Here is a 12,823-nt window from a genome sequence, read left to right as displayed (position 1 = left end):
GTGACAGTGAATATGGTTAATACTGTTCTGCCTCGAGGAAAGACAGTCCTACCCTGTAATTGGTGGAGCATGTACTCATAGAACCACAGTTCCATCCATGTCCCTCCTCTGTGCTCAACATATTTATTGATGTCTTCATTACTCGCCTCCAAGATGCTCAAACATTATGCACAGGCTACATTCACTTGTGAATTGGGGATAAGTTGAGTAAATACTCAGGGGGCCGAGCTCGGTCTCTGTAAAGCTCATGATTTCAGACAGATTCGGTTGGATGTATTTTGGGCTTTTGCCGTGAATGTGCAGAAGCAAGACACTTAACTTCATCAGGTTGTTCATCTGCATGCCTGCGAGGGCTGTTTCCTAATGACTGTTGTACACAATCATCTAAATCACGCTCGCTCCTCTCTCTCTCTCTCTCTCTCTCTCTGCTGCTCCTACCCTTACTCACTTTTATATATTTGCGTGCATGTCTTTTTTTTGCCCACAAAGCACAAACATGCATGAACAGTACATACATTCAGGCGCTCTAAATTTTTTGCATGTGCATTTTCCATTCTTAGGCTCAGTAAATATTTATACATGCAGCACCAACCAACAGAGCACAAGACGGAGCCTTTTTGTGAGTCAAGACTCGGTGTAAAGACCTAATTAACAAGCGCGGAAGCTATAACAACTCCCTGATTACACCATTAGAGCGATTCTGAACTTATTAACAAAGTTTGAGGCTGATTTGAGTTGTTTCTAAATCGACCGGCCGTACCTGCTGACACGTCGTCTCTCCGGTATCGACTCCTCAGCCGGGCCGACGCTGGTCCGGACTCACGTGTCAATGAATAAGTCATGTATTTATGTGTGGAGATAATTAGCGGAGGAAGTGAATCACAATTAGCTCAGCGTTGGAGTTCGCCTGAATAACTGCACTAAGCAGTTTTCATTATTCACTCATTACTTTGTTTAAGTAGTTTTTCGCTTTACATCTGTTGTGTTTCACTGTCAGGTCACGTTTCATTTCTCTTTACAAATAATCTTGTTATCTAACTTTTATACTAATGGATGTGCACTTCACATAATGAATCAGGGTTCAGGGTTTTTCAACGTACATTACATTTTTCTTTTACCATTTAGTTAATATCTGAGTTTAGAAAGAGTAAAATGCCTTTCTCAGTTTTTTCACTGATGGTTAACTAAACTGAGACATTTTATTAAGCCAAATTTAAATCGTATTTTTTAATTCAAGATTGGCTGCAGGTATATTTTTCGCAAGATGGGTAACAAATGTCATTCAACACTGATTTCCTCGGATTCCTGTGAGGATAAAAAAATGTTCTCCTGTTCTGCACAAACTCCATCTGTCAGACAGGCTCCTGTAGGTTATTGGATTTACACTATTTAACAGATACAGATGACCTTCAGATCTAATCATCACACTGCGTACTGTGTGCTCTCTCTACATCGTGTCATTGAAAAACAGTTCATTAATCCACGTTTCACAGAAAACCAAGGTCACCTTTCCAATCCTCTCGTATGAACTGTCCCTCACGTGTGGGAGTGGACGCGCTGACAAAGAGACGCTTTGGACGAGAGACACAAAAACATGGCGATCAAAGGGATCCTGCCAGTCGCTGATAAATCGCTCATCCTGCAGATTCTCTCCCGCAGCCCGACCCACTCCATCCCAACATATCAGACCGTGCAGGAGGTTTGAGGAGGTGCATGATTCGACCCTTTGACCTCCGTGTGCGGAGGGCGTCTGCCATTAGACTCTATTATGACCAAGGTCATGCAGGGACATGTCAGTTAGTGTGAAATGATGTGACCTGCCTCTGATCTAAGTGGCATCCTGATGGATCTGTCAGCAGCACCGGCACACATCGTAGACACGATTAGAGAGATAAAATGCAGGAAACAGAGATTAAATGAGGGATAGGAGAAAAGGAGGAACAGGATGAGGAGGAGAATCAGTCTTCGGTGGAGAGGAGGTAATGAGGAAGATTTGAAATGGTGGGAGATGGATAAAGGATAAGAACTAGCGAGCTAGCAGAGACTATGTCCTGATCGATCTACATGTCTCTGGCATTGATCAGACTCCCCCGTGTATAGGGAAATTACCTCCTCTTCACAAAAGACAGTGAAACAGTGATTATCAGAGACACATGCTGCGCTCATCGCCTCCATGTGTTTTTGCATGCAGGCACATGCATTTTTGTGTTTCGGAAGACACACACCCACATAATGTGCATTCACTCCTCTCACAAAATACAGTTAAATCCATGGCCTCCAGTCTGCCCCCGTCAATTTCTAAACCCATTCGGGATAAGCAGGTTTTTCAAAGCCCACATGTTATCTTGACTGATGTCCTCCTGGAGTGTAACAAGCAGGCTGCATGTGTGTGTTTGCCCTTGAAACCAATGTCCTACCCTTATGGCTGCAAAGACTGACATGTTCAGCCAAGAAAGGGCCTTATCATTAACATGCATGTACAAACACACACACACACACACACACAGATGCATACACTCATGCATAGGGCACACACCAGCTTGGCTTCCCCTCTGCTCCTGGCGGGAAAGCGATTCTGCCCTACTGGCTCTCTGACCGACATATGGATGAATGGAGGCGCTTCATGGCTTGCCGTGATCAGTGCCACGTGTGTGTACAGTGTGTGTGCATCATGCGTTAATGTGTCCACATGTCACAAGTATGAATGGATGACGAGCTGACTGGTTTTGTCCGTGAGCCAGTGGCCAAGCTGTGCCGTCGCCTCCCCGTCTGCTCACTGACAGTTGGACCCGAGTTCTCTGCAGCCATTACCACATCCGCACTCTTCTTCTCCCTCGCACATATGCTATCTTATCTATTTATCTAGCACGTCTCACTCCATGCATTTCAATGAGACGCTTTTCTGAAATAGTTTGATCCTTTTGCAGAAGTTAGAATTAATTAAATCAGATACAATTGAGAGTAACATTCGGAGAAGATGAAGTTTCTGTCGCCGAAAAAACTAAATTAATCATCTTCCGTTGCACTGCTGCACTAAATGAGAAATGAAAGTTCTGCCAGTCAGATATTGATTATTGAAGAATAAGATTAGAGCATCTGGTTGAATTCATTTGTGAAATATTTTTTACTGCGTACCTCCTCCAAGGCCCAGCGGTCCCCTTATGAACCCACATTTAAATTCACTAAATCCTGATTTTTATTTGGATCTGCACCAAATTGAACACACTTACAAATATCAGTAACCTGAACAGGTCAGATTTTCAACATTTTAATTGATTTCTCAGAGAATAACATTTGGGTCGTGATAGAAGAGAACAACCCAATCCCACAATGTTAAAAAAAAAAATCCTGGATCTGCAAATTCATTCGTATCCACTCAATAATTGAATGGGTTATTTTCTTTCAGTGAAAATATGTCTGTAGTTTTTTTTGTAATCCTTCTCACTATCAAACCCTGATGAAAACATCACATCCTTTGCAGATTTAAAAATAAATGATCTGGAGGATATCTGTCGATGATCTGATAAATAAACAAGTTATTAAGCGAGTGTTTTTACACAAAATAATTATATAACGCAACAAATTAAATTCTTATATTTCTGGAAGCAAACCCACTGTGGTCAGTGTCTTATTGTGTTGTCGCCCTGCACACAGAGGCTGAAGTCCTCCTGCAGGGGCTGCGAGTTCCGGTCCAAGTCCAGCTCCTTTCTGCATCTTCCCCCTTTCTGACACTGTCTTGTCATTAAAGGCGAAATACCCCCCAAAATATTTATAAATGAGAGTTTGTATTCCCTTGATAGTCACATGTTTTAGCTCATCCCATTACCTCCCTGTTGACATACATCTTATCATTTTACTCTCTGTAAGGCTGTTCGGTGCATGGTGCTGCTAAAAATGTTTTATTTCTTCCCCCGTGTTGTTTTAATTAAGAACAAAAGAGGTTGCGAGACTCCGAGGGCCGAGCTGGCACCAACATACTGTGCTCTCTCTCTCTCTCTCTCTCTCTCTCTCTCTCTCTCTCTCTCGGTCTCACGTTTCTCTTTCACTCTTCTCCATTGCAGAGAATTACATGGCTTATGCTTCATCCCTCTTGCATCCCTCCCTCTTCAGTCACCCTTCATCGGCCTCTCTTTTGTGTTTCTATCCATCCAGCAGCTTGTGCATGCACCATAGCTCCCGTGTTAGCATAGTCACCCCGCGTTGTCTTTTTTTCCGCTGCCACACATGACTGCCCTGTTGACTTTGATCCTCAGATCTCGGTATCAAGAGACCATTCACTCACTCGCCTCAGGGAGGTGACAGCAACGTCTGTGATTTCCTTCTGGGGGCAAGGGAGAGAAAGCGCAAGATGCAATAAGTGGAGAGTGAGAGATGACAGACCCCGTGATCCAATATTTTCCCCTCTGAGATTTTAGTCTGGTTTTCTCTGTTCAGTCGCTGTGTGACGTGTGTGACATGAATGTAACCTCATTGTGTCTTTGTTGTTGCCTCGGCTGTCTCTGATCCCCTGTTCTCTATCACTGGGTTTTGCTGCCACGCTGATGGAAACTATCGATGTTGCCACTCTTTTGTTTGCTCGTCCATTCAGCCATTCAGATCCAGAGGTGTAATTTAAAGAATCAATAGCCGGCTGATGGAACTATGCTAAAGCCGCTCTCATCCTCTGAATCTGGGACAACACATGTGTGAGCACCGCCGAGCGCTTTCCCCTCATTTGTCCACGAGGCAGGCCTCCTCTCCGGCATCGCTTTCTATTACAACGCACCATCTGCACCTGCAAATTACAACATAATTACAAGTAATAAATCACATGGCATGTTTTTCAAACACAGCAACATGAAAATGAAAGTCCAGGGTGAACAAAATTGTGCTTGTGTTTTTAATTTTAGTAAAGGGAACCACCGCAGGTCCCTGGTGCCTGATTTAAAAAATATATATTTTGCTTACAGCGTTCTTAGTCAAAACTTTAACAGGAATCCCAGAGGTCCGACGTATTGATGTATCCAGTGTGGCAGGATATGACACTGACAGGAAACCCCGTGGGTCGAAGCTTTGCCAATCAGCCCGTCTAGTAACCGGCATCTGACATCTTCTGCTAATGATGTCCAGTCCACAGTGATAACCACCTTACATTACAAGACAAATTATCTCCCAGTCAAATAGCCAATTTGGATTAGTGTCATCTACCAGCTTGTGTTCGACCTCTGGTTTTCTGATTAGGTGTCGTTTTTCCCCCCTATTCCCGTCGCAGGCTTCCCCTTGCTTGGTTATCGAGAAATCGAGCAAATTGGCTGTAAATTGAACAACAGAACACGAGACGGAACACCGGTAACAAGAAGGACAAAAGAGCGGACGTGTGTGCTCATCTGACCGCCCGTCCATCTGTCCAGGCCAGTGTGTGATCGTCTCTCTGTGAACGGTGCCCAGGCGCCTGCTAATGTCGGCCTAATGAAGTGCCACGGAGAGATGGCGACCGGACAGAACTGTCCACACTCACAGATGTGAAACTTAATGAGAGAGTGAGGAGCGATGTCCAGGAGCCAGGCCAAGAGAGACCACGGCCACCTGGTAGTTATACGAGCAGGAAGGTGTTTGTGGTGTTAGAGTGTTTGAGGCTTTGATAAGAGGTGAAACAGGTAGTTAGTGTTGCCATTGGTGAGGTGTACCGATTTTTTTCCCAGACCATTTCTTTTTCACTTTGGATTGTCGGGTAATTAATGCAACTGTGGATCAGCGTATACAATGCTAGAAAGAGCAAGGGTTGCCGCACAGATTTACGTCAGCGTGTTAATCAACAGCTAATCTTGCAATAAGCAGGCGGTTGTTCGGTTAAGTCTTCACTTAAAGCCTCATTTCTCTTATTTCAATTAAGCAAAAGGAGGCGCTTGAAGGGAGCTTAGGAAGCCAGCTGCTGCCTCTGTAGCGTCTCCGACAGCTCATCTCCTCCTGAGTCTTTGGGAGCATTAGTCTCTCTGCGGGGAGCCGGGCTGCCGGGCCTAGCTAGCTACAACCACCAAGGGCTCATTGTTAACAACACACCTTTGCCTCAGGTGAGAAAGTGGCTCCGGTGTAGCGCAGCTGATAGCGCTCATTAGTCTCCAGATTAGCCCTGATTAGCCTAGCCCTTACTCCCACTGATACGCCATGCTAATGCTAATTATGCATCTAGCACTTTACCCTTTTCCGACAAGCTGTGGGGCCGAGGTCCATTAGCTTTTTTTATTCTCCCATGAGTTTCTCTTGGCTGCTGATTCAACACGAGTTGCACTGCATAGAGCGGGCCTCTTTAAACTAGGCACTTTGTATTGTTAAAGTGTAGAGATGTTGCTGTTTAGACAGAATATAAGGATAAAGTTTACCGGACAACAATACTGTGCAGACAGAGATCACCATTGCAAGCTGCTGTGAAATGAAAAAACAAAACAATGTGTTGGGCATTATTAAGGACGGCTTCTCGGGTGGTTAGTTCAAAACCTGAGACATGTCTCAATTTGGAGGCTGCGTCCTTCGTCGGCGGCATTCGTAGACCGGTTTCGTCACAGCTGTCTGACTAGCACGTCCCAATTCGAAGGCTTCTCCAAATGCATCCTTTCCCCCTCAAGCAACGGAGACTCCCATGATTCATTGCGCTTCAGTGACAAACTGTATTTTTTGCAAAGAGGTGAAAACGTCAGGAGGGTTTATTTTTAAAGATAAGTACTAAACCAAAGCATTAATGGCACACATGTTAAAAAAGAACATGTTTTAAAAAAATTGAATCAAACAAAGAAAGTTTTCGTCCATAGCTTTGTTGCTCAGTGACAACTGTGATGGCAGGACAAGCTGGTGATGCAATAGGAAGACCAGACCCACTCATTTCTGTTCGGCAGCCTGGGACTGGCTCCGGCTCCTCCTCTGACTGTCAAAGAATAGACATAATAGAAAATGGGTGAATGGATAATTAAGGAAGTGAAACCTGATTTCACACTCGGTGAAGCTAACAGTTCTGAGGGTGTTTAAGAAAAAGTCATAGTTTGCTCTGCCTTCATTCCACATGAGTGTCCATAGTTGTGATGAGTGTGACATTAAAGCAAGGCGAAGGCTGTCACACACAAGTGACACAGCGGAATTGACTTCGATGGGATTGAGATGAGGCAGAGGAGCCTTTAACTCCCACTGTCCTCCATCTCCATCATTGTCAGTTGGATGTGAGACAGACAGGGGGGGGGGGGGGGGGGGGGAGAAGGTCAGTCGGGCAATCTGGAGGAGACGGACCAGCAGATAACCGCAAGTAGCACATGAGCCGAGCGCAGGGGGTGCTGGAGATAAGTTGTGGCTCCTATTGGAGTTAGGTGCCATGCGGATTTCCGGTGGCAGCTGTGCATGCTGACTACATGTTCCTGAGATGCTGACACAAATCCAAACTGATCAGCTGGATGTTGGTGAAATTCAGCTCGCACCTGTCTCGCAGTACGCTGTGCTCGTCTCTCAGCAGCTCTGTAAGCAAAATAGAAGACCTTGTGTGTCTGGACAGGGTGTTGTGTGTCTATATGTACACACTTTGCAAACAATTGCAGAAAAAAGGACAAGGTAGAGGAGGAATAAACAACTCCTTTTGGAGACAGGGATGTACCCGAGTGGACATTTTGACCCTGATTCCCCCACAGCCTGTAATCCTACAGGACAGTAATGTTCCAATGTGGCATGTCTGACTCCCACAGATTATTCTGCTTTTTGTTTGTTACCTAACCGAGCTGATTAACGCTCACCCCGAGCAAACCTCGGGATTATAAAGGGCTATTGCCCAGTAATAGCAGGGTTTGTTTTTTTGTGAGTGAGGAGAGCACAGTTTTTTGTCAGGTGAGAAAAAACACAACCTGTTTTCCTTCAGTTCGTGAAGCAAACTACATTTTCCACTCGAGATAGCGCTGCTTGCCAGCTGTCAAGGCTTATCTCCGTCCTCTCTGCCAGTGGAAAGTGCCAGTCAGCTCCTTTGCATTGGTTAACTTCCTCCTTTTTGAGCTCGCGCCGGGTCTGGAAAGGGTTATTACAGATTGCTGCCTCTCCGATTTGTTTCTGGAACTGTGAATTTCCAGAGTAACCTCGAAAAACCTTTGGCAAAAACTCGGCACTGGCTGTTTTGTGGTTTATAACACTGGTGTTTCACTTCTTGCAACATCGAGAGGAAAGTTGTAGTTTAAATTCTCGCCTTTACGAAACGTGTGAAAGGGAGCTACGTCTGTTTCAAACGATGTAACCATTGTTTCCCACAGTGGGGTAACAAATAGATGCTTCTCACCAACACAAATTGTCCACCATTGTTGAAATTTCTTCCCCGTGTTTTATTTTCGTCTCAGTTGAACCATTGGTTACGCTACCCCCCCATGATTTCTGGTGACACTGGGATTTTTACTTATATCTGTAAGCTGAACGCGGGAAACAGACAAAAGGCTCCATGTGTTTCCTCATACGTGTCTAACCTTAAGCATAAATGATTATCAGATCCTAATTGTGTTCATGTCATGCTAATCAAATCTCTCTTTTGTGTTTCTTTTCTTTCCCTTTACAGGTCGAGCGAGAAATAGCTATTCTGAAGCTCATAGAACACCCCCACGTTTTAAAGCTACACGACGTCTACGAAAATAAAAAGTACTTGTAAGTATCACCCGTGGATTGTGTGAAATTGTAAAAAAAACTGCACATGCTAAGTTTGTATTTTAACAAGTGCTGCTCCAGATGTCAGAAAATCCCCCAGATCATTCTGTTGGACCAAGAAGCCGTTTTGATTGGTGGATAATGATCGCAGGGCTGCAGCGATAGCCTTAGAGGGGCGGATGCTTCATTAGTACGGGCATGAAGCATTTAATTTGGTCATGCACGCTAGGGGACTGCTAATAGGGAGAGGAACCCTCCGCAATGTAAACACCATGACACGCTTATCAGAGGCAACACCATTGCATTCAGAAACATTAGCCCTGGAGAGTGGCAGCCACATTAGTCTGCTGCAGCTGCTGCACACACAAACACACAAACACAAACAAACCCCCCCCCCCCCACACACACACACACACACACACACACACACACACACACACACACACACACACACACACACACACACACACACACATACGCTCACATAAATCTATTAGCCAACCTTCGCAGTGGTGACTGACAAGCCCATCAGTAGTTTATTGTAGCCCTCTTGATCTGCCGAACACAGTTTGTCAACTAAATTCAATTAGTTGTCATGTTGAGTTTACAGCCCCAATGCGATTGAGCATGCGGCGCCGCACATCTCATACTGTAAGAGGAGAGGAAAAGCAGAATATTCTGATTCACTGTGTGATTGGATTATCAAAATCACATTTTGTGCCCATTGCTTCCTCACTTTTGACAGCTGGTCACCAGCAGCGTCACAGAAGACACATCGCTCTGCATTAACGTGCGCCTCGGAGTTCACACTGCACTCGGCGTCGCTGATGTAATCTTTCCCTTAATATCGTTAAGATTCCTACTCGGATCTCTTATAGTTGAAAGCTGATAATTGATAGGCAAGCAGCGCGTTTGGAGCCGGCTGTCCCGGAGCTCTTAAGATTTATTATGCTGTCAGCAAAGATCCCACCACAAGCTGTTTAAACTGAAGTGGTGTGTGTGTGTCTGCACAAGAGGTGAGGGAGGGAAGTGGAAAGAGTTTGATACATAGCCCGGCAATATTTTATTTATGGATATTTCATTGCTGGAAATTAATGAATGGCCGTCTCATGTTGATATAGCCTGTGCTGAGAATGATGAATGATCGCTGGCACAAAAAAAAAATACACACCTCAACAGTCTTATAATGCATAATGCATGTGAATACAATACACATGTGCTGTTTGATTTCAAAATTGTGCTGCAGTAGCAAAATAATACATAGTTATTCATGCAACATGAGTTATGTTAAAGACCTGTTCTTACAGCAAAGCTGCCATTAAGACACATTTAGGACATCCACTGGAGATTTGCCATTATGGAGCTAATAGAAAAATCACATAGGTCAAAATGTTCATACTCTGATTCACATTTTGGTCCAGTTCTTAAATGTGACTGTGACATCTATTTACTTGATACTTGAGACTGGTATAAAAAAAAAACTTGAAACTCCATAAATACTTTATATGCATCATAAAATAATATACAGTTGTAGATGTTTTAACTTGCTGATTATTACTCTCCTTGACAAATATATTGCTAGTAATCTTTCAAGTAATCTCCATAGTTAGATTATCAGTAAATTTAAAATCTTAACATTTCATTAAATCACAGAAGAAACTGAGAACTTAGTTGAATTGGTTTCTAAATGTTCATATAGTAGTCATATTCCATAAAATGGATTTAATTCTAAATGCATTCAGGTCAGGTGATGGTTTTATAAAAGCTTTAAGTGGAATTCAATTCCTTGTGTTTGTTGTTTTTACAACTGACAAAGCCACTGAGGTTGTTTGGATTTTAAGGGTTTAGAGTTGTTTAGTGACCACAAGCTCTTTGGTCATGTGCAGTTTGCAACACTATAGTATAATCAATAAAATCAAAGAGGTGGGTGCACACACACGGACACCCAAAGCAGGGCGAGGGAGCGAGAGAGAGGAAAGAGTATTTCACCGCCTGTCTGAGATTCAATTTGTCCTAGTGAAGATAGAGGGAGTTTTCAGCGTACGATATACGAGCAAGCCGGGCTCGGAGCAGGGGCCGGGCACCGCTGGCTCTCAGCCCACAGATGCAGCTTCAGGCTTGGGTCAGCAGGGATTCATCTCCTTCCTGTCCCTTTGCAGCCCCAGAGCATCATGGCTGTTCAGTCAGGTTGACAAACTGCGCCCGCTACGAGCCCAGACACACAACCTGATGAGTGGCCGTATGAAATGTGACGGCAAGGAGGATGTGTTCGTGTGTAGGCATGTTTTCAAAGATTAAAGTAGAAGAAAAAATAAACAAAACGACTGTATACACCAATCATCCACAGCATTAGATTCAGTTGCTGGAGACATGTTATATTTTTTTTATGTTTTTCCCCTTTTCCCTGTCGTTGGTGCTAGTGTGTTAAAGCTCCTTTCCACAATGGAAAACACTTCTCGTCTGGCCTACCCTCTCTGCTCACACTGCTAAATGCACTTTACAGTACAGTTTTTTTGCCATACACCCATTCACACGTACACACACGGTGCATCTATGGACAGCACCTTTTTCTATGAGGGGCAATTCGGGGTTCAGTATCTTGCCCATGGACACTTCGGCATGCAGATGGGGACTCAAACCCCCCCACCTTCTGCTTTGAGGTTGACCGCTCTACCCCCCTCTGTAGCTGTAACACGCAATGGGAGAAAGCGAAGGGGGACATTCATCTGAAGCAATGGACAGTAGGATGACAGTAATGTGTTTTCTGAACATTAGAGAACTCAAAACATTTAAAGTAATAACACAAAATAACATTACAAACCTGAATATGAGCAGAATACTTCAGTGTTGTGGCTGATCGGTGTAAAAGGAACTGGATTTTTCAATATCTTTCCTTCTGCTTCTCTTCTTTTTCTTTCCCCTTCACTTCACACTTGTCTGAGAGCAGTGTGCGCCATCTTCTTTTGTAGTGAAATACAACTTTATCATCGCTCTGAATCCTCCCTTAGGAGGTCAGGGTGTTCAATATCACAGCCCTCCACACACAGAGTGTATTGTAATACACTGTCGGCAGGCTTCACTCTCCGACTGTGGGGACAGCTTACAGATGACAAAATATAAAAATAGTCAACATGATACGACTTTGGAGAGATCAGATCATTGATCCCGGGTGCTTTGACTGCGTGTAATGGCTACGAGGGAACAATGTTTCCCTCGTTGCTCCAGCTCTTACAGACGTCTGGGGTCGGAGCCTCGTTTTCTTCTTTTCTGCAGGACGCTTCAGACGGCTCTGTGGAGAGCACGAGTTGTTTGTTCTGGTCTCCATGAGAAGAATCATTCTTTTCTATGCCTGCATGAGAGTTTATTGTCTACTGCAATTCCACTTGTTTCATCTTTCACTCCCCCCCCCCCCCCCCCCCCCCCGTCTCTCAGGTACCTTGTGCTAGAACATGTGTCTGGCGGGGAGCTGTTTGACTACCTGGTGAAGAAAGGCAGGTTAACGCCGAAAGAGGCCAGGAAATTCTTCCGACAGATCATGTCTGCGCTGGATTTCTGCCACAGTCATTCCATATGGTAAGTCATGTGATCCACGTGTTGAAAGGTTTGCCCCAGCTGCCAGGACTCTGGATGTCAAGGGGTTGGGGGGGTCGATGGAAGTGCGCTGATCACTGGGAAATCCCAAGTATCGTTCACTGTTTCGATTTCTCACTAAAAATAAATAGAAATTTGACAAGGATACATTCATATATGGGTTTCACCATCAATTAATAAAAGTGCTTATAAGTGTATAAAGTATATAAAACTAACAAATATTAATTTATCTACATGCAGTAATACACTGTACATTGTATAAGAAGTGTACTGTGTCTCCATTTGCACATCTATTCATATAGTACAGTACACAGAGACGTTCAGGTAACAATAATAATAATAATAAACTTAATTTATGTAACACATTTCTTAACAATGTTACAAAGTACTTTACAAGAAGAACAAATGTCACCTGACTCATTGGTTAGATGGGAATTAAACGTGAACAGAGGAAGTAGAACACTAAGGTACCCTAACCCTGCTTCATTGTACAGTTATAGAGAACATTAAACACCTTGGTTTATGTCATATTGTGGGTAGTTAGAGGTACAACCATAAAAGCCACATTCATTATGTGCGATCCATAAAAACAACATTA

At 43.9% G+C, this 12,823-nt stretch overlaps 1 protein-coding gene across 4 annotated transcripts in view; it reads left to right on the top strand.

The window, feature by feature from the left end:
• LOC133955815 (serine/threonine-protein kinase BRSK2) overlaps window positions 1-12,823 on the top strand; it is a 165,050-nt gene that overhangs the window by 105,047 nt on the left and 47,180 nt on the right. For all 4 annotated transcript variants that reach the window (XM_062390847.1, XM_062390845.1, XM_062390844.1 and 1 more), the window contains exons 3-4: window positions 8,549-8,634; window positions 12,067-12,207. In XM_062390847.1, the coding sequence (XP_062246831.1) occupies window positions 8,549-8,634; window positions 12,067-12,207 (227 nt within the window). The remainder of the gene's footprint in view (window positions 1-8,548; window positions 8,635-12,066; window positions 12,208-12,823) is intronic.

This window comes from Platichthys flesus, chromosome 6 (genome assembly GCF_949316205.1).
Source record: "Platichthys flesus chromosome 6, fPlaFle2.1, whole genome shotgun sequence".
Taxonomy (NCBI): domain Eukaryota; kingdom Metazoa; phylum Chordata; class Actinopteri; order Pleuronectiformes; family Pleuronectidae; genus Platichthys; species Platichthys flesus.
Note: the sequence above shows the minus strand (reverse complement) of the source record. Positions and strands in the feature narration are given on the sequence as shown.